Source organism: Gopherus flavomarginatus, chromosome 14, assembly GCF_025201925.1.
Source record: "Gopherus flavomarginatus isolate rGopFla2 chromosome 14, rGopFla2.mat.asm, whole genome shotgun sequence".
Taxonomy (NCBI): domain Eukaryota; kingdom Metazoa; phylum Chordata; order Testudines; family Testudinidae; genus Gopherus; species Gopherus flavomarginatus.
Window position 1 is genome coordinate 30,766,567 of NC_066630.1, and position 22,742 is coordinate 30,789,308.

Sequence of the window (22,742 nt, forward strand, 5' to 3'; positions counted from 1 at the left end):
ACGATTTATTTGAACAGGGCAGAAAATATGAAGGCCCCTGAAAGACGTTAGTATTGATTTTTCTCAGAGTATTTGCTAGCTGTTGTTTTCTCATTTGTGTGCTCCTTGATGGAACGGCCCAGAGCTGTGCGCTGATCCTGAGACAAAGCTTTAGCAGGGTGAGAAGAACAATAGTGAGGGGCAGTATTGTGGGGCTGATCTTATAATAGGAGTTTTGCCTGAGTAAACAAGGACGTCCGCTTTGGGGCTCTGGGATATTTACTTTTTTTTCTTCCTGGTTCCAGAATTTAAGCAAAATTTAAATCACCTGGAAAATTATTAGAATTTTACTAACTATTATGCCTTCCCCCAACTAAGTAAACACTGTAGTAGCCACCTGTGATGAATGACTTGAATATTCTGAAGGCATGAGGTCAACGCTACTCTGTCAGTGTGTGTAGAATAATGAAAGTTATAAATCTTTTTTCTAGTATTTATGTTCTAGAAATAATTAAGCTTAAAGTCTACAAAAATTAGGACATTAATGTGTATTTGTCATGGCAGTGAAATAGATATATTCAACCAGTTGGTAATTATTGATTCTTTAAAAATTAGGCAACGTACAATTGTTTATTATTATTAGCTGTTGATGGTAGTTGAGTACCAGTTGCTCATTAATAGCTACTCCTCCCCTGACAAAATGCTCTGTTACATCAGCCATTAAACTATTACAGCATAGCTTCCACATATCTTATTATAAATGCAGACTGTATCTTTCACTTAATACTGCATTGTACTCAGCCTCTGAAAATAGTTCTAGTTGAGAGATTGAGCGCCAAATATTTTTTCATTGCACCGGATTATTATTTTTCTCCTAGTTTATCACATTCATGTTGTTTAATGATAAGACACCAAATGAAGATTAGATTGTACAGAATCTTCACTGGCTGTTGCCATCTCTAACATGTTTGAGTAGTCTAATAATATGAGAAGAGAATGCAAGATAAGATTCCAGGATTCTCTCTTCAACTCTACTGATTTTCTGCGTGGCTTTATAGAAGTTACTTGAACTTTACTGAACCTCAGTTTATGCTTTGGTAAAATTAGAACTAATAACACGTAAATAAGTTTAATTGTTTTTAAGTGCTTTGAAATCCTTGGCTCAAAGTTATCTTAGAATTTGTTTCTTCTTACATATGTGGTGTCATCGTTTTGCTCTAATATTGGTAAGCATATTACTGTAGTTTTAATAATCAATATTTAAAAAACAAGCAAACAAAAAAAACCCACCCCAAAACCTCGAGATCCAAACATCGCAGAACTGTGGGGAATTTTAGATGTGGTGCCAGACTTTATTGTCCTGATTCTCCATCGCCTTGTGCCTCATTTTGGGTTAGTAGTGTTTTACACCTATTTTATACTCACTTTCCATTGACATCAGTGACTCCATGAGGTGCAGGGCAATGGAAAATTAGGCTCAGTGGTTATGACCATACCTGACATACTTGGGTTTGCTCTACTAAATTCTTCTTTGTATTTGTGGTTCTTATCCTGCCTCATTTCTTTTTCTTTTTCTGATTTCTCTTTTCTTTTTCTTTTTTAGGTTCTGAAAGTGACAAAGTTAATGAACAGGATGTGGAAGGGAGAGACCCAGCTGATTGGCATGTAGGCCTGAAGGTAGCATGGGACATAAAGACACCTGGACTGGCAATACCCCTTCACCCAGGAGACTGCTATTTTATGCTGGGTAATTTTCAAAAGCTTAGGAATGCAAATGTTTCTGTTGAAAATAGAGGGCAGACCATCAACTGGAGTAAATTATCTTAGCTCCATTGATGTCAGTGGGATGGGGGTGAGTTACAATAGCTGAGGATCTGGCCAGAATGTGTAATTACTTTGTGGTGTTTTGGGTTTTTTTTGTTTTTTGTTTTGTCTTTGGAGACTGTTTTCTTCATATTTTTCTTGTTTTCTTTCTTGTTAGTGGTGCACAGTGAAGTTTACCTGTTAAGCCTTTCCCTATCTGATGCTCAGATTGCAATTGAGGTTAGCTTCAGCACAATAGGAAAATTCCTTCAGCTTGTACTTTGCAGGATTAACTATCGGTATGAGAAGCTGAGATGTTTATTCCTTATTTTTAATTGAAGCTTCCTCTTCCTCCTTTCAAGACACATTTGTCCTGGGGAACAATAGCCATCTACTTCATTGTCTTATTACAAAAATCTCTCTGACTGTGCAGTTTTGAGTGAAGATGGACTATATGTATTTCATTTGTTTTTTAAATTTCCATATATATAGCTATAAAAACAAGTTGTATACATTGCTGTTGTCTTTTCTATTTCTGACTCCTTGGCTCAGGATGAGATTTTCTTAGTACTTCTTTGCACTGTTTTCTGATGGTGTGTTGGTCACGTGCTTTAAGTATGAGCCTTTCTCTCATTCTGTTATACTTTGACCAGTGTGTATTCAAGAATACCCTCCGCCAATGTTGGAATTATGCTGTAGAAGTGAGTTGTTCTATTCCAAGAAGGAGCCTGGATGCATCTCTTGTTTGGGGGACAAGAGAATTAAATCAGGCCCACTGGTTCTGGCAGCTGAAGTCCAACACTGCTGTTAATACTACAAGGCAGCAAGTCAGGGAACATAGGTAGGTTCATTCTGGATAGGCATTTCCCCCTAATTAAATCTCCTTGTGAATAAACCGCATCTACATCACACCATGAGCCATGTGACCTAAAACTCAGACAATCATTGTGACACTGCAGTGATTGCCTGTATTGGTTGTTCACCCTTGATCACCCTTGTTGACAATCCCAGTTCATGCACTTCTGGTATGCAGAGGGCCAAGGTACTTCCACAAAGCAGTTCCTCCTACCTGCCTACTTATTGGGGTAGCTTTCCTTTTTGCTTTTCCCCACTGTCTATCAGGTAAAACTGAACAACTTACTACCAGTGATTTTTTTTCAGAGTGCCTGCTAATGTCTTGTACCTTGTTCTGCTCTGAGTTACACTGAGTTACACTGCTCTGGTGTCAACAGTGTGACATATGTGTAACTAAAAGCAGAGTGTGGCCATTGTGCTTTTAAACACTTTCAGACTTGAGAATCTGACAGATTAAGATACGGAATTGTGTGAAATCCTGGAATACTATGATATAGAAGATGCGTCTGACTTTTCTTCTTTCTTTAGGGTGTGGGCTGGCAGTCTGGAGAGAGAGAGATTTTTTTAAAATCAAAGTGAAGGTTATGTGGCAGTTAATAATTCCCTTTGTAAGAGTTTGTAATCCATCTTTGTGCAATAGCTATTCTAACATCAGATGGACAGATTCATCTAATTCTTATTGACTCTAAAGTTTGTGCTTAATCAGCCTTGTTGGCCAGCTGATTCAGAAGACAAATTGTGGAATGGTACTGTGATTTTAGTACTGTTTATTCTAGTACAGTAATTTATAGCTAGCTAAACTTTCAAATGGTAAGGACATTCTTTATTCCCCTGATAGGAGTTAACTTCCAGATCAGGTACTGCTGGAAATGCTATATAAAGGACGGGTCAGAAATTTCATTTTATTTAACACCTAACAACATCCTGATCATGTTTAGGTGGAAACAGAGGACATATTAAACATTTTTCCAGTTACGGTGTATAAATCACTCTTTTTCCTATTAATTCTTCATAGAAAACTACTGTTTGGGATTCTGTAGAGCAGGTGTTAGATATTCTCTTCTAGGTTTCTAAATCACAGTTACCTTTTAGCAAGATTAACAAAAACATCTATTATTTGAATTTAACAGCAGTAATAGTATAGAAGGGTCCATCCTAGAAATGAAACTTTCTGACTAAATCATATCTGTTTTATGAGTTGAAATGAGTGACTTAATACAGCTGGTAGTAACCTGTAATTAAGGGACTTATATCAGCATTGGGTTGTTTTGTATCTTCTTCATGTTGGTTTGCAAGCACACTATTTTAAAAGTAGATACATATGTGGGATGACATATAAGGTGTGATTCAATATATTTGGAGATTTAAAATATGGGAACATTATATAAGAGGTAGCATGATCACAAATGACCAAATATTAGTTAATTTATCCTGTATTTCCACATTGTACGCATTCTTCTGTGGTACCTCCTCCATCATGGCTGCAAAAACAATGGAAACAGTTAGGGAACATGCTGTTTGATCCATCTGATATTCGTACCATCCAGACTTGTACCAGTGTGACTTTCGGAATCAGCTGGTAGATGCTGATGTAGGGTGAGGGCAGCATATTTAATGGTTACAATAGGGAGAATGACAGTCATAACTTCTGGATACTCTTCCTGACTCTGTCTTTAACTCATATGATGGTGGTAAGTCGCTTCACCTCTCTGTGCCTCAGTTTTTCCATTTGTAAAATAATATGTTTACTTTACATAGGTGTTATGAGAAAAGATGTCAGATTCAGTGTGCAGTTAATTATTTAAAAGCCAGCATTTATCAACAGTTATTGCACAGTGGTATCTGAGATACTCTGTTTCCTTTGCTTATGTATGTACAGGAAGTAGCACAATCTCTTCATCAATACCATTGTGTGAACATTTGTTAAATACTGACATTTTTAATGATAACTTCTCAAAATACAAATTCTTTTTATTATTAATAAAAGCCGACAGATGGCTGAGTCAACACTATAATTTATACAACCTCCATTAGAAGTAGAGACTCCTTAATTATAACGTTTTTGTTGGACAGTTATGTACTTTGGTTGTGGCCATCTTAGCACAAAATAAATACAGTCCAAATGTGTTGTTTCCATGAACCTCTGCGTTTATTTTTGAGAGATATAGTATTGTAAATTGTATTTTTTTTAACAGTGTTTCAAAGAACAGGAAAAAGTGGATGAATTTTTTTGCCCTTCAAAAAAAAAAAATATATATATATATATATATTCTTAAGGGTGTCCCGCTCACAGGCGCTTCTATGATATGATTCTTTGTTACTTTGAGAAGAATTGTGTTTAAAAATGCAGTATCTAAGGTTAGCTTTACACTTGCTTTCTCAGCTCTTGTCTTCAGTTGAAATATGCTGCTGTATTAAGTAATGTCTTGAACTGCATATTATGTGCCAAACATCAGGTGTTCAAATTTGTCTATTTTGAGATATGCTATCACAATATCAAAAAGAACTTTTGATTTAAGGGGGGAAAAATTAACTTTAATATGACATTAACTTTTTTTTATAATCTTTGTTATTTTTCTCACATGAAAAATAGCTCTGCAGAGGGACTGCAAACCTGCTGCCTGATAACTGGAATCTGAACTTTATAGCACTTATGAAACGGAAACAGTTTAGCTCAATTTAGAATAATATATTGGTCTATAGAGGAAACACATACTGAACACTGCTGTCTCAAGTACACAGTCAAGGGGTGTCTAATATGAAACGTGTTAGGTGCATGTAATAAATCCACAGCACGTGGAGGTGAGCGAAGAGCCCCAGCTGCTGTGGTCGAGAGCATGCTTAACTAGGGTTGTCATGGTCTTACTATTAAATTGGAATCTTTCCTCTAAACTTAGAGTTAGACATGACCAGATTTGCAAATAGATTTACAATTTTCACTAATTTTCCTACCATGACTTCAAAACATACTTAACCAAAATACACTCTGGGCTTTTTCAAAGGGGGAAGATTTACTTTTCCACAGCTGTTTCCCATCGATCAAATGTTGCTTGAAGGTTAGGGGTTTAAAGCAGCTTGAAGATGAACTTGGTGTCTTTTTTTCCTGAACAAATTATAGTTCAAGGAGCATCAAAAATTATTTTCATTAACCAGAATTTAGGCACACACGTTGTGGGGGTGGGCTGTGGTTGGAGATATTCCTTTAATGGAAACATTTCCACATGTATGTAGTGGCTCATTAAACTATTTTGAGCCAGTTAATGTGCCTGTATTTCCATATATTAACTTGAACCTTTTTTGCTCTTTAGCATCTTGAATATGTTTTTTTTTAACTTTATTGTTTGCTCTCTTGACTCCATGTTTGATCTAAATTCTTTCCCCCATGATTATTAAGACTGTTAGCCCCAGAAATTTATTTGTTGTTATGGAACTTTGATCATATAGTTTGGCAAATCCCTGACACATTGTTCAGTTCAATCTTTTAATCCATTCTGTGTTTTCTTTACACACATTTTTTTTGTTTAAATACTACAAATATTCCCTGATTAGGGCCAGTTATTATATTCCACTTTTTTCTCCATGAAGGTGATGAAAGAATTAGAAGATGGTTCTTTTGCCTATAATTTCTTGGGGGGGAGGAAACTGAACTTGTGTGGGGTCATTCCCTCAACATTGCTGCAACAGCCCCATAGTATGCTACCTGTATGTTTGTATCTCTACTTTTGAAATGCAGGGATGAAGCTGTGTGTGAAGGGGTAGACCAAGGGTCTCAAACTCAATTTACCTTAGGACCAGTGCCAGTCCTCAAATCCTTCCAGCGGGCCCATAATGTCACTGAAGATGGTGTTCAGAAAAGAAAAACTTTTATATTATATTTTTTATTTTAAATTCCTTAGAAATAATAAAACAGTCATATGACTTTATACAGTCCTTTGCCTGCCGGAGAGTTTAGTGTTTGCCAGACTCCTGGCAACGCATCAGTTCTGTCAGTTTGTTGTTTGGCCTCAGTCACTGAGCAGTTGAAACCTTCAGGATTGCAGCAAGGTGTGCATCAGATAGTTGTGTTTGGTATTTTGATTGTGGAAAAAAGTGATGCTGCTTCCATGGCTGACTCTGCCCGGCAACTAATAAGGCTGCTTCCATGACTGACTTTGCCCAGCGACTAGTGGTGGTATCTCTGTCCCTCTCCCCCAGCCAATGGGAGCTGTGGGGGGTGGCGCCTGCAGCAGACATTGCTGGCAGTGTGTCTGCCTGCTTCTCTCCTACGCGGGACGCAGTGAGGAGGTTCTTGGGCGGCAGATGGCCCATGGGCTGGGACTTTGAGACCCCTGGGGTAGACCTATGGAGAATTGCTTCCTGTAACATTACCTCATCCATTGAAACTTGTGGATTGTGTAAGATAATGCTGACAGAATCAAGTTTGTGAATTGTAACTAGTTTTGCAAGTCCAGTTTTTGATATGCACAACACACAGCATTGCAAAAGGGTTGTTCATCCCTATTGATGCATGCATCAGATGGTTTTTTGGGGAAAAAGGCTTGTGTATCTTATTTTTAGAAACTATCTTTTGCATAGCTATATAATAATTGGAGATTAGACTAGAACTGGAAGGGACCTTGAAAGGTCATCGAGTCCAGCCCCCTGCCTGCACTAGCAGGACCAAGTACTGATTTTGCCCCAGATCCCTAGGTGGCCCCCTCAAGGGTTGAACTCACAACCTTGGGTTTAGCAGGCCAATGCTCAGACCACTGAGCTATCCCTGCCCCCACTCCCATTTCTATAATGGGATACCAGTCATCAAAAAACTTCCTTAGTTTCAGTCGCATGACTAAATCCAAATGGAACCAGAGAGATGGCAGAATCGTGATTAAGCATTTTAGCTCCATTGTGTCTGTATATGTATTTACACTAAAATGATCACAAGAATAAGCACACATCTTTATTTTTATATTTTTATATATATATATATTTGTTTGTTTGTATTGTTAGATATATTTGCATTTAGAATATTGAAAATCATGCTGCGCTTTAAATTAGAGGCATCATGCATGGCAACATTGGTGATAAAAAGACAATTACCTGAAGAGGTTCCATAGAAACAATAAGCAGAGAGGAAAGGCAAAAAATTGATAGTTGTCATTAGTACTGCAAGCATTACATTGCTATTCCCAGGAATCATTGTACGTACTAATAATCAAGAGCTCAGCCCTGCAGCCCTTCTCATTAGAGTAATCCTTATTTGTACAAGTAAGTCTCACTGAACTCAGTAGGAGCTGTGATCACAGGATCGGGCAAAAAGTTATGTCTTCTTGCCTTCCTGTATTTGGTTTATTTTGCTAGTCTTTAGCAGTAGCATGTGGAATTACAACCATCAGTTCCCTGTGTCTGCATTGGTTTGTCACCATATTGATGCCACAGTTCAATTACTCACACACTCATCCATTGACTTCTCTGACAAAGGCTATACATGTACAGATCTAATGCTGTAGCACAGAGATAATCAAATCATGATTGTAATAAAAAACAAGCAAACAAAATAAAAAAAGAACATAAACATACCATTTATCTTTAGACAGCTCAAAAAATTGGAAAATATAGTTAAGCCAGACATGTCCTATGGAAGTAAAGATCACCATATAAAATATAGTAGTAACAGTGAATGGTTAACCTCAAGAACTCTGTTTCAAACTCATTCTCATGTAATAGCCAAGAACTTCAGAAACAGAAAAAAAATTGTTTTTCTCTTTGAGTCCATTTTGGTGTAAACTTGTGCCATCTTTTTACCTATCTTTTCTAGGAACCTTTCAACTGACTGTCAATCCCTCAAAAGATGTAATTTTCTAAGATATATAACTTTCAATTTGAGAGGGGAAAGATTGCTGTGTCACCTATTTTTGAAGAAATAATTATTTAATAGTAATTCATGTTCACCTTTGTGTCTGAGTAGATAATTTTTAGGCCTGAAAACTTACAAAGCCATTATAATTGGCAGAGCTGGCAGAGACACTTATAGGTAAGGTTGCCTATTACAGGACCTGGTGTTCGTTGTGTGTAACATTGGGAGACTTTTGACTATTTGGTTGAAATTTTCCATGCTCAGCATCTGCCTCAGGCTGAAGTTCTTTTTGAAAGCAAAAACAGTTCAGCCACTTTAGAGAATGAGGCTAGGGGAATTATTTTCTTTTACCAATGTTAAAAAAAATTCTTAACTGTTTTCTTGATAAGCTCTAGCTTCTTAATGCTTGGGAGCAGGGACTTGAAATTTGGCAGGGCTCTTGCACTGTAGTCAGAGAAGTGCCTTTTGCTGTCCCCTTGAAAATCTGCTCAAATTTGGCTGAGTAATAAACATCTGAAATTTGTCATTTCCACATCTTTAGCCAGAGGAGTGTTGGAGTTTGGCTGCTAAATTCTCTGAACTTTTTGTCTGCATTGGACATGCTCCATCTCAGGGTTGCAGGGACTGAGCAGGACTTTTCTTGAAATTTCTCGTCTGTGTTCTGACTGTTCCCTCTGCTGGTGCCTACTATGCAGTGTGGAGAAGAAGGAGGAAGCAGATTGCCTCAAAACGAAGAGGAGTGAGGAGTGGATAGGGGCTGGGGTGTGGTGTGGTTGGGCAGAGGAGCAGAGGAAGATGTGGGGAACTAGGAGTAGAAGAGGACATGGGTTAGGCTGTAGTGTAGGAAAGGGAGAGGCTGGCGTAGTAGTCTCAGAGGGGGACATGCTGGGGGCAAAGTCAGAAGGAGGAAGGCTAGTGGGGATAGAGGCAGAAGGTTCTGTAGCACATACTTCCATTCAGAACCTGTAATAGAGTCCAGGGTACCTAAGTCCCAACATTCCTCTGCAGTCCAGGAAACACTCGCAGGACCCACTTGCACAATATGTGTCAGTGACTGGCCCACACAGGGGATATCATGACACTTTTGCTGCTCCAAGTTACTCTGATAGCTCAAGCGATAGAGGTCTGTACTAAAAGCAATTCAGTTCTGCAGCAAATCCTTGCTCCTTCTAGTTCCATATTATAACTGTGGTGTGCTGTTGTGTGCGCCCTCTGAGTTATTTGTTTCAGGTGAGTCTGTATCATCTTCTATTTAAAAAAATATTTTTGGCAATAGGAAGACCTGCTTAAACTTGCTCTTCTGCTGTTTCCAGACTTCATTTGTGAAGTAAAACATCTTCGTATACCATCCATCCGAAACCACTCAAGATTATAAAGACTGCAAGTTGATAACATTTGTTTTCCAAGGTGGATTTGATTACCTGTACCCAGTTATGCATGTGATTAATTTCTTCTAATAAATCATGCATTGAATTACCAGAAACAGAAGTCCTATAATGGGACTTCATTCTGAAGTGGCAGACAATATGTTGGAAATGGGCAGGCAGAAAGCTGAGGAAATAGGAAATCAATACACTTTGATCTAAACCCTCCCTCGAGTTGCGTTATGTATATCGATGAAATTATTTTCCCTTCTTTTTTTCATAGTACCCCATACAAAATTGCAAGTTATCTCTCCCAACACAGAGCAATACTAGATTCCTTGGTTTGTTCTCTTAAGTGTAAGGCCTTTTGCAATGTTGGGCAGTTGATTTAGGCATTTCAGTTTTTATCATACACAAGCAGTTTTTTTAGGTCCCAATTCAAGGAAACTCAGGATAGTTAAGCATATGTTGAAGTTAAGTGTGTTCTTCAGATATTTCATGAATTGTCATCTTAATTTTGGTATAGTTTAGAGATTCTAGAACACTACAAACTTGAGAAATGCCTGATCAAGTTTTAGAGATAAGGTTACAACTACAGCAACTGGCAGTAGTCCACTGAAAAAGGGTTTCCCAGCTTCTGCAGACACTGGCACTTTAGAAAGGGTACACCGGCCATATCATGCAGTAGTACCTGTACCATTGGTTCTATTTGCTAATATGTGATGAAAAAGGCAATTGACGAAAGAATGCTATCAACTTAAAGAGCATTCTTGTCTCTGAAAATTGCTTACCATGTCCATTGTCTTCCATATATATGTAAAAAGTTTGTGTGTGTAGTGCCTGTGTTTAGCTCATTGTTAGGATTCAGTTGATGGTGATTAAGATTAAAATTGAAAGCGTCCCTTTGAAAAAAATTCACTTTGCATAGTTATTATGTTGCTTATATACTTTATTGACTTATGTTCTGAAATTGCAAAGGGATCTGCATGCATGGACCTTACTCCTGTGGGAGTCCCACTGAAATTGTGCTCCATGTTGACCCTTAATCCAACACAAATTAAGTGGGACTCCTGCAGTATCATAGAATCATAGAATATCAGGGTTGGAAGGGACCTCAGGAGGTCATTTAGTCCAACCTCCTGCTCAAAGCAGGACCAATTCCCAACTAAATCATCCCAGCCAGGGCTTTGTCAAGCCTGATCTTAAAAACCTTTAAAGAAGGAGAGTCCACCACCTCCCTTCTACTCTACTCAGTATTCCAGTGTTTCACCACTCTCTGAGTAGAGTGAGTTGTAAAAGTCTATGCAAGCAGATCTTTCTGCAGGACTGATGACCTATTTCCCCCTCCCCCTCCCCAGCCATATGGTGTATAATGTTTTTAAAGTTGAGCGGGATGCCTTGGTTGGGTTTGCAAATCTCATCAGATAGAATTTAATTTTGCAAAAACTTAAAAACTGGTGGTGTATCCATATGTACTGTATTTTATCTGAACCATCATTATGCACGGAAGCTAGGGTGGGCGTGGCAGGGTTGGCCAGGTTTTAATCTACCTCTAATACTGATAAAATAATGTGTATGCAATGTTGTTAGTTAAAAGTGACTGCCGCCAAATGGGCAATGTCTCATTTAACAAGCAATTTTTTTTTCTTTCAAATTGTAGAGAAAAAAATCTTTGGAGTAATCTTTTAAGGCCTAGAATGTATTTTTCAATATCCTTTGAGACATATGATCCATGAAGCTTCAACCATTTTTATACAATTACAGTTTTAGATGAATTATAAACTCTTAAATTAAAATTACAAGGTTCTTTCTAAAATTCATAAAGGATTAGAGACAGTTGGAAGCAATTTCAAGAAGAGACAGCTCTACAATGAAAGGGTTGCCAAGGGTTTGAATGAAGGTGCAAATCAAAATGTAATACTTATAATGCTGTGTTTGCTACACAGACTGCACCAAATTAATTGGTACTGAATTGAACAAAAGTACTTAAGCAGTCTGCTTTTTGTGATCATTCTTCATATAGATGACTGTGATACTTAGTGCTATGTTTTTGTTTTCAAGATTTGGCTTGATACCTTTTAACTCTCATATGTCTGTACAGCAGTGATTTCTGTCTTTGTTTTAAAAAGTATTTAAATGAAGTTTTGTGCAGGCATCACACAGGCAGATACTGTTAGGGTGACCAGATATCCCAATTTTTATAGGGACAGTCCTGATTTGTGGAGCTTTTTCTTACATAGGCACCTATTACCTCCCATCCCCTGTCCCGATTTTTCACACTTGCTGTCTGGTCACCCTAGACTGTGCAAGCTTCCCCACACAACCTTGCAGTGCAGCTCAGTCCTGATCTGTAAGACTCCTCCTATTCCAGCCCTAAGCCTCCCACGATCAGAAATTTACATTTGTACCAAATTGTTTCTCTCTTCACTCAAATGGTAGCAAAAGGAACAGAATCATAGTATTGCTTTGTCTTTGTGGACCTCAATGGCCATGGTTTGCAGTAGAAAGACAGCTGTGGATTCCTAGGTGGCCACAGGTTTAATGTATAAGCGACTAATTATAATATGGTTCTGCAATAGTCATAATGGATTATTTCTTAAATATATTTATTGGTGATATCTAGATGGTTCGGCATTATTCTGCAGTGGAGAAATGTTCAAATACTAGCAAGCGATATAAGTTTTCCTAAATCTGATGGGGATATTTGAGCATTTTTCTCGTTATCTATCCCTTCTTGAGATCTGTTTTCATGTTTCATACAGCAACAGAAATAGTAAAAGATAAAACCATCCACCTGCATTTTTCTCCTAATATCTATAATGCTAGATGACGCGTTGTTGTGCATGAATTCTTATAGCTGCCTATAAAATCCATTGAAAGAAGAGAATTAATTCTTGCAAGGGGAATAAATCCAATAAATCTTATCCGAGTGAATTATTATTCACAGTGTGCATGCTAATCTGAAAATTTCAGACTTACCACAAAATATAGTGAAGATTTCAGATCATATTTGTTTTAATTAATAGAGAGAATAGCATATTAAACTTCACACACAGTAAACTACACTAGGGTATTCAGTTTAACAAAGTGTGGTTATGGTCAAAAAAAGTAACTATGACTTAAATTTTGTTAAGTGACTTGGGATTTTAGGTTCCTCAGTTTTGTTGGGTATGCAAACTGTGACATCTTTAAAGGGCTTAATATTTATTAGTAGAGGATGTATGTGAGGCTGAGCATTTCTGAAATCAGACCCCTGTACTATGATCAAATTCAATAGTCACTAGTAATAGCTGAAGTAAAAATGGCACCTTCTTACTCAGAGCACAGCATGCAGAGCCCTCCTCCCTTGTCTAATATTTTTATTTCCATTATTAATATGAATATTATCTGCTGTATCCTGCATATCCCTGACCGCCTTTGACACATTTTTCTCCCCTCCAGCAGCTAATCAGACCCTCTTCCAGTCCCTCTGCTGCCTTCCTCTTGCCTATCAAATCAGGTTGAAAATTTTCTTTCTTACTTCCCAGGCTCTATCTCTGACCTTTTCTCTCACTGGATCACTCTTGCTTGCCTCACTCCATTTATGATGCCAGATTCACCACTTCTCTTCTTCACTTTCTCACACTATCTTCCATGTGCCTTCTCTCTTGCTTGGAATGAGTGCACCTCAGTGGATCAGGCGTGATCCATCTGTCCATTGTAGTTCCTACTGAAATTCCATTTTCGAAAGGCCCATAGACTCTAATTTCTGACGCTTGAACATCAAAGTCAACTTGATTTAGAACATTTTAAAAGAGTTCTAAATTATTGCTGCTTTTGAGTCCAAAAGGAAAAATGTTATTACCAGAGCTGCTCAGAAATTTTCCATCTGAATGTTTTTCTACTGGAAAATTCTGATTTCTCAAAATGGAAACATTCTGTGGATCATTCTGTGGGTTCTTGATGACTTCAGTGAAATTCTGATCAAACTTTGCCTACCAGGGGATGGATACCTGCCTGCTTGCCTTCCAGCTCAACCGGGTGGGCTGTTTGGGAGCCTGGGCTTCCAGGTTTCCAGCTTCCTGGCTCCTCACCAGCCTAGGCTTCTGGGATTCCCAGTTCCACAGCAGCCTTCCAGGTGGACAGCTTTGAAGTTGGGGTTCCAGCGTTCCTGACCTGCCTGCTTCCTACTTGCATTGCTGGGGCTCCAGACAGCTCAGAAAGCCTCGGATAAGCTTAGCAAAGGTCAAAATGGAAATTTGACCTTTTTTAAACAAAATTTTTGAATTACTGTTCCATGGTAGATTTTGAAGTTTCTTTTCTTTTTGGTTACATTTCCGAACAGGTTTATTCAAGGGGGTGGGTGGGGGGAGAAATTTTGGAATTTCCCACAGAATGGGAATTCCAGTTCCAGACAGCTCTAGTTCTTACTGATGACAATGCATCAGCCAGAAAGAACACAACTTGTTTATCAGTCCCTGGGTTCCTGTTACAGAACTGTCTTTTATGAGAGGAGAGAAGGAATTCTCCTACTTGTAAACTGAGCAAATGTGAGAGATAATTGAGACATTTTCAGGCACTGAGAGACTACAAACACAGAACCACATTCTGCCATTTTTACAGTGTAAACTTTCCAAAGTATAGTTACACTTCAAATTATATTACAAAATCTTGCTAAACTTCTTCATGATTATTAATGTAAACAAGAAGTCAGTGCATTAAGTGCAATGAAAATAAGGAAAAGGGAGCTCAGTTTAAAGAAAACACTTTAAAAATTCAATTTTGTTTATTTTTGTCTGTTCATTTGGGGAGAGAGTGCGGTCCATTGGATAGGGCAGACAGCAGATTTTCAATTAATCTCTCTGGCTCTGTTTCTCCATTTGTTAAAAACAGGATAATAATATTTGCCTTCTGCTAAGCACTTGAGCTCTACAAATGAAAAACATATACAACTTTATGAAAAACTTTATAAGAGCTCAAAAGATATAAAAGAGGAAAGTCCTTGTATTGTGTTCAAAACACTTGCCTTATAGTATGTTATTCATATTTGGTAGGAATAAATTTGGTATTTAGGATATTTTTCTCCATAAACTGAAACTGATTATAATCTGTCCTCAGATGATCTCAATATGACACATCAGCATTGTGTTCTGGCTGGTTTTCAGCCACGCTTCAGCTCTACCCACAGAGTGGCAGAGGTGAGTAAGAAAGGGGATTTGTTTTTTGGTCATTTGCACTATTAGCAGTGGCTGACAGAAATGAACTTAGGATCACACAGTCTTGTTTTAAACTATGATTAGTGGTTTTACTGATGACTCTGACTTTTTGTGGGAGGTGTATGTTCTATGCTTTTCGCTTACTGTTGGAAGAACTCTTACTGATTTTTATGGGAGAAAGGCAATTTCTTTGTCTATGAGCAATTTATGCCTAACCTCACATAGAGTTTCTCTATTACACTGCAGTACCACAGCTTATTAAAGAAATGCAAAAACATGTAATCACATTTTTATAAAAAATGTTTTCATGGTTTTTTTTTTGCCATACTCCACTTAAGAGGCATACTGTTGATGGAAGGGGATATGAGGTCTAAATATACTACACATCAGCAATCCCAACAGCCCTAGGATGCCACTACAAGTCAGGGCAATGTGGAACAGCCATGAGGTTGGATTCCCTGGCTTCCTCTAGAACTGCAGGTGGAAGCAGAAAAGTGCACAAAGCTCTTGCATCTCTCAGGTAGCCTGAGCATTGCTCTGAAGATTCAGCCTAGTGCTTCCAAGATTGCTGATGTGTGCTGTTTTATTAGATTTGTTTCTTCTTTCAGTACTCCTGACTATTGATCATAATTGCATTAACTTTAAAGAAAACAGAGGTATTTGTCTCTCATACTGTGATTATTTTTTGCTGGTTTTCATAGTTATTTTTCTCTATACAGCAACCAAAAGGAAAAAGCAAATAATACTTTTTAAAAAAAAAATTACAAGAGATTACACTTTAAAATAATTCTTTCAAAGGTAACTAATCACATTTTACTATTTGTCTTATCAAGTCAAAATGCATTACTGTGTGTGTTGTATTTCAACGGGAATGTATTTAATTTTTTTCCACTATTATTTGCTTTTCCCCTTGGCTGTTGTGTAGAGAAAACAATGAGGGCAACAAGCAAAAAAATAAATCAGAAAAGAGAGCATTGTAACATTAAAATTATATCATAGTATTTTGCCAAATTAGATTAAGGACTTGGTAGTATAAGGACACATCTGTCTAACTTCTGTCATGTAGGAACATATTTTTCAAAACAAACACACATTCTTGTGACTACCGCTGACCTTTGGAATAAACCTGTATGCATGAAGCATACGGCTCTTTATTTTTCAGCAGAAAAGATGAACTCTCTAACCTTGTGCTCACAACACTCTGTTATTCTGATATTAAAATACACACTTATGTCCACAGTTTGAAAAGCTTCCACTTTAAAAGCTTATGTTTTGTTTTTATAAACCTTTGTGACCTCACATTGTATAGTATGGAAATTCTAGTACAAAGAATTATGATACTGGGAGTCCTTACTCAAGGATTTTCCTAGGGAGTTAGCTAATGTTATAAATTTTTAACTTAAAATAACTATAAGGTAAACCCATCTTTTTATTTTGTGTCAGAAAGATATTTATATGTTTCCTTCAGCACTGAAGGAAGTTATATTCCTAAAAACAAAGTAAAGACAGAATAATCAGTCTTTGCAACTGTATTATATGCTTTACACTTAGGAGTAAATTCTACTTTTATGCTGTATGAGAAACTCTCCTTCCACATCATTGAGAGTCCTATGCAGGGCAAAATATGACCAACTGTTAGATGCTCTAGACTACTAATCTGCAGGGAGGAAAAAAGAAAGAAAAAAGAATTTTCAGCCATGCTTTTGAATCTCTAAGATTTCAAATGTGCTTCATGGTGTTTCTGGGTTCCCCTCTCCTCCAAATCTGTAGGGTATTTTTAATAGTCTGTTATATCTTTAGTGATTTAATTTTTAAATGTAAACTTTTTTGTATCAATGCAAGTAATTTTAAATAGCAGTACAAACAATCTGGCATGTATTAAATGTTATAAGCTTTCTAATTTTGCATTAAAACATAATAAAATTAAATCACAGAAATGCAGCCCCTTTTTCTCTCATTTTATTATTTTGATTATTTCAGTGGCTTGCACTGAATCTTATTTTCTATTTGCCTTAAACAGTATTACTTCCAAAGGATCTGTAAACTGATTAAATTTTATTGTGCTCTTACAGTGCTCAACAGGAACACTGGAATATATTTTTGGACAGTGTGAAGTTGCACTTCAGAATTTACAGGTTGATTCTGATTCAGCGGCTTTATCTTTGAAATCACTGGAAGTCCAAGTTGTAAAAGAAGTGGAAGAAATCCATAACGAGGTGAGGGGAAGGTTTTCACAGTACATTAAGCCTGATTCTTTGAGGGTGGTGCAGTCAATGGGCTTCAGGGTATTCAAAAACTCACAAGACCTGGCCCTATGTAAGTATGTCCAATTTGGGTTGCATTGACTCTTGCATTTGGGTGTGTTGGTTGGGATTAATGCAAAGTCACAAGGGGAAGGACTCTGTTTTTCTAATTGAAGGAGCAGCTATAGCAAGAACATTGGTTACATTATGGCAAATTTGATTAATTTCTCCCCTGCTGTTCTACTCTGGCAAAAAAGTAAGAGGGCAGAGAAATTAAAGGAAAGGGGCAAGTTGAAACCCTTACAAACCTCTTGAGTTGTTCCTCTACTGCTAATATAGTAGCCCATTGTATTCAGAACAAATGTAGGACAGGACGATGACACAGAATCTGCTTTAATGCCTGTAATTAGGAAAATACTGTAGAAATCAAGTTCCTGAAAATAAGATCAAGGCCCTGATCCTGTGCTGAGGACCATGCAGGTGAACCAATGTGCCCTCAAGGAATCCCACTGAATGTACCTCTGTTTTCAGTACAGAAATGGCCCTTAGCAAGCAAATACATTTAACAGACCATGGTGTCCATCAAGTTAGACAGAAAGTATTAGTGTAGTGTTCAGAAAGATTTGGGAAACTGGTAACTTTATCTGAGATATAAAATTACATAGTATCCTGGACAATGCTGTTTTGCTAATTCTCAGTATCAGAGGAAAGAGTTGCAGCGTGACACAATCATTAAGCTCATGCAGAGGGTTTGGTAAATTTGCTTACATTCTTCTTGTGATGGTGCCAGTGGTGTTTCCAGAGAGGCTCAATTGAATTTTCTTTAAATTTAAACTTAAATAAAAAGAGAGAGCCATGGAAAATGTAGTCAACAACACTTTCTAGGGTATTTAAAAACAACAGATTTGACTCTTTTTTGTTATCCTGTGTCATGGTATCTTTCCCCAATCTGAACCTTAGAGTCCACAAGTTGGGGTACCAGCATGAATTCCCCTAAGCTTAATTACCAGCTTAGATCTGATACACTGCCACCACCCAAAAATATAGTGTTTTGGGGCACTCTGGTCCCCCCAGAAACCTTCCCTGGGGACCCCAAGACCCAAATTCCTTGAGTCTTACAACACAGGGGAATAAACCATTTCCCTCCCCTTCTCTTCCCCTCCAGGTGTTCCCTCCCTGGGCTCCTGGAGAGAGAGACAGATTCAAGCTCCATGAATCTAAAACAAAGGGATTCCACCCTTCTCCCCTCCCTGTTAAGTACAGACTCAATTCCCTTGAGCCTTAACAAGGGGAAAAAATCAAACAGGTCTTAAAAAGCAAAACTTTTAATAAAAAGAAAGAAAAAAAGTAAAAGTTATCTCTGCAATTTAGATGGTAAAAGTTACAGGGTCTTACAGCTTATAGACACTAGAAAGAAGCCTCCCCGCCAGCAAAAATACAATTTAAAATACTTCCAGCAAACTACACATTTGCAAATACAGAAAACAATCAAAAGACTATAACCGCCTTCTCTACTAAATACTCACTATTCTGAATATATAAGACACTGTAGCAGGGAGATTGGCAAGAAACCTGGTTGCACGTCTAGTCCCTTCCAGGACCCAGAGAGAACAAAGCAAAACCCAAAAAACACAAACAAAGGCTTCCCTCCACAGAGATTTGAAAGTATCTTGTTTCCTGATTGGTCCTCTGCTCAGGTGTCTGGTTCACTGTTTTTTAACCCTTTACGGGTAAAAGAGACATTAACCCTTAACTATCTGTTTATGACATCCTGATATAGTGTATCTTTAGATACAACTTGTGTTGACCTTTATTGATTAACCAAGCATAAATGGTGAGCACTATATGTGAACTGAGTAACACTGACTAATTAGTATACTATAGTACTAACTTTTTTGACCAATTCTCTGATTTCACTGGTTCTTGCCAGCACAGTTATAGTCATTAAATTCCAAAGAGTTATTTTGGATTTCCACTAGTACAAGTTAGAGCAGTATTTGACCTACGGGGACATGTATAGAGTATAATTTTCACTTTGAGTACAGGGATGCATTTATGGCTCTAAATATTTTTTTAATTCATATTTGTTCAGAAACAGGACAAACTTTTACAACTTTCATAAAACTTTGAGGGTCAGTTTCTTGGCTGCACTGTGTTTACTCTTGGTGCAGCTGAGGAGAGTAGGGTGGGGAAAGATCTGCTCCCATGATTTTGGTTGAAATGGCTGCCAGTATAATTTAAATCAGCCTAGTACTTGCAATACTTTACAAAATATTAATCAGGCTTAGGCATATATCAGTTTGTACAACTGGGGCCACATTCACAGCTGGTGTAAATCAGCATAGCCCCATTGAGTTCAAAAGAGCTATGTGATTTACACCATGGGAGGAGTAGACCCCAAGTGTTTGCAGTGACCTGAATAATTTTGCCATGTGACATACAGTGGTGTTTCCTGTTATGCATATGGATATACTATCCCAGAAATCACTGGTCAGGCTATATGTATTGTACACTCTGACTGAATAGAGACATTGAATCTATATTCCATATGAAAAGAGAATCGCTCATCCACTCTCTTTTGATTTTTCAAGGTCATCTCTTCGTTTGAGGGATTAATTCCATATGTCAAAGTGCTATGTCAGATATTGTTCTTTTTTTACCACACAAGTAGGCAAGTTTTCTGTGGTTTACATTGTGGTAGACATACGTTCCTTTGCTGTGTATCACTATTAACTGGAACCATAAATGTCTGTGAGGCTAATACAGGTCTTTCATTCTTTTCTTTTGGGGAAAAAACGCCACATGCCTTTTTAATACAAGTTATATGATAAAGTTCTGTAGTTTCATGGTCTAATACAACCGGTAGGTTCAAACTGTAAATTATTTGTAGAAAAAGTGCACAATAATTTCCACACAAAGAGCCAAATCCTGGATCTAGTGAAGAATATGCCAGATCTGCCATTGACTTTGGGATCAGGATTTGGCTACAACTCTTAACACCCTCTTCCCTACAATTTTCCTCTCTTCAGTTTAAAAAAAAATGTTGAGAAACTTATAGTGCTGGCTAAAGCAAAACACCATATCGGTGAACATGCGTGGGGATCCCAAACAACTCTACCATTTGTGTCTCTGTTCTGATGTGCAACTTACTTCCTATTCTAGATCTATGCCTCTCCAGAAAAGTTGTAACTTTTGTATACACTGCAGAGACAGCCTTGAAAACGATGGTACTTGAACTTCTTCCAACTCACGATAGCTGGCTGCCATGTTTTACTTTTAAGTATTGCCACAAATGCAGTTCTTTAGAAACATTATCCTGGATGGTGATTGCTAGATGCTATGACTTTTTCTGAAATTGTCACTTTGCCTTGATGGCATCTCCGAAATAGGTATTGGAAGAATCATGAATGGTTTGCTGAAAGGCTAGAAATGACTGATTATAAATTCCACAGTTGAACATTGGTTCACACTCACAGCTGAAGCTAACACAGTATTTGTACGTAAGGGTTACTCAAGGTCTCACTGTTAGACATGTCCTCTTTGAGATCAGATGTTAATCTGAAGTTCCTTCTTCGCATCTCTGGTGGATGGCCAGGTAAAAGTTAGATTTCTTTGGTCATAACCTTGGTGTCGTGGCCTCTGTCTTTAAAACAGAGATTGCATTTGAGTTATTACTGACCACAATTGCTGTTGCTTTGTTCACACAGTCATTTCACTCCAAGCACATAGCTCATAATTGTAAATAATGGCACTCTCAATAGTGTCAAGGTAGTCAGTCTTGAAATGTTGTAACTACAAAACAAATACTTCAGTGGCAGCGTATCCATGAGCGAAGTATAGTAGAATGAACAGAAGTAATTATCTCTACGGTTGTGAGGTACAGTAGCCTAACATCAATGCACACAGTGTTAGGGATTGAATTAAATTAATCACCTGATTGCTTAAAGGGATGTTTCATCAGTAGTAATTTACATTGGAGTAAATGATCTAGCAAAGCTGACTGAGTGCTCAGCTGTTGATTGTGCTGAACCATTCTTGGCTTCCAAAGGGTGTTTTTATCTGGATGGGTCTGGAATTGAGCTGTAAGAAAGTTCGGAGAACCCAGAGATAAGCAGACTCCTTTAAAAAAAAAAAACAAAACAAAAAACCCCAAACAAAACAAAACATTGCCAAGCAAGTGATTTAAATGCTCGTGGATATAAATAATGAATATAAAATATTTGCAAAACAAACCAACTCCTTCCTATGCTTTGCATTTCAAGCACTGGGCTCGTGTTCTCGAGTGATATGAAGTTTAGTAGTAGGATGCTGACACTGTGATGGTTAGGATCAAGCCCTGTAACTTCATAATAGGTGAATGCTAGTGAATATTTAGGCTTGCAGAGACTAGGGCATTGACTTCAGTTGGTTTTGGATCAGAACTTCAATTACCAAGGTTTGAACGTATGGTTTCATGGTCTGCTGTTCCTCTGGTCTGGCAACAGTCACTTCCTTGCATACATCAAATCCTTCCTTATGGCAAAAGTAGATCGAGTTTATTCCTGAATATAGCGTGATGTAGAAAAAGCTAAACTGAAAGAGATTTATGTTGTTAAACTCTTAGGTCAGCTGCTTAGAAGAGTGGTGATGTACACAGCAAAAGTAAGGTTAATGTGTGTTTTACCACATCAGTGTGAAATGACAGCACAGTTGGTGGCTGGCTGGTACAAAAGAGAGGAAATATAGATCACCTACGTAGGTGGCATTTAATAACCAATACCTTTAAATAATTGACTGAGGACCATAGGCTCACAAAATGTCAAATGATGCTGTTGGCCTTTTACTGCCGAGTATTGACTATAAACCCAAAAATCAGCCTTTAATCATTGTTTAAAAGACAACTTGAGGATGAGTTGATGTTAGACATAACAAGCCTGATTCCACTCTTACTTAACACTGGTGTAAATCAGCAGTAAAAACAGTGAGATCAAAATCAGGCCCAAGTTTTTTTATTTTATTTTTATTTATTTTTAAATGTTCATTTTTGCCATTCAGTTTAGTTTTTGTATAAGGAAGTCTCCAATATAAAATTGCATCAGCGAAACTGTAGCCAAGGATGAGGCACAACTGTTAACCTGATTTTCAAATCTGGTATGTGAATATTCACTGACCTCAGCTACTTTGTGGGTCTAGCTCTTTGGTGACTGTACTATGATTTCCATCTGTTGGAATTGCTGCATTAATCTGTCTTATTTCGTTTTATTCTAGGGCCTTAAGTGTTGAATCTAATGGTTTATACAACAGACCTTTTGTTTTTATATGGAGTTCGTCCTCCCTACCTTTTAAAAAACCTTCCAATGTTTGATTTTTTTTCTTCCTTGCATCCTCCTATTCATAGAAAGTGTGGGAAGTAGGAAGGCAGGTGTGAATGCCTCATTAACCCCTAGTTGATCCAAGAAAAGATGTTGTTAAAGAGTTGGTTTGTTTT

The 22,742-nt window shown here is 37.6% G+C and overlaps 1 protein-coding gene across 7 annotated transcripts in view; it reads left to right on the plus strand.

Moving 5' to 3' along the window:
- Nucleotides 1–22,742, plus strand: part of FTO (FTO alpha-ketoglutarate dependent dioxygenase) — a 342,599-nt gene that overhangs the window by 96,131 nt on the left and 223,726 nt on the right. For all 7 annotated transcript variants that reach the window (XR_007769286.1, XM_050922553.1, XM_050922554.1 and 4 more), the window contains exons 4-6: nucleotides 1,583–1,726; nucleotides 14,935–15,014; nucleotides 17,105–17,248. Coding sequence is in view for 6 of the 7 variants with exons in the window: in XM_050922553.1 (XP_050778510.1) it covers nucleotides 1,583–1,726; nucleotides 14,935–15,014; nucleotides 17,105–17,248 (368 nt within the window). In the remaining variant the exon portion in view is untranslated. The remainder of the gene's footprint in view (nucleotides 1–1,582; nucleotides 1,727–14,934; nucleotides 15,015–17,104; nucleotides 17,249–22,742) is intronic.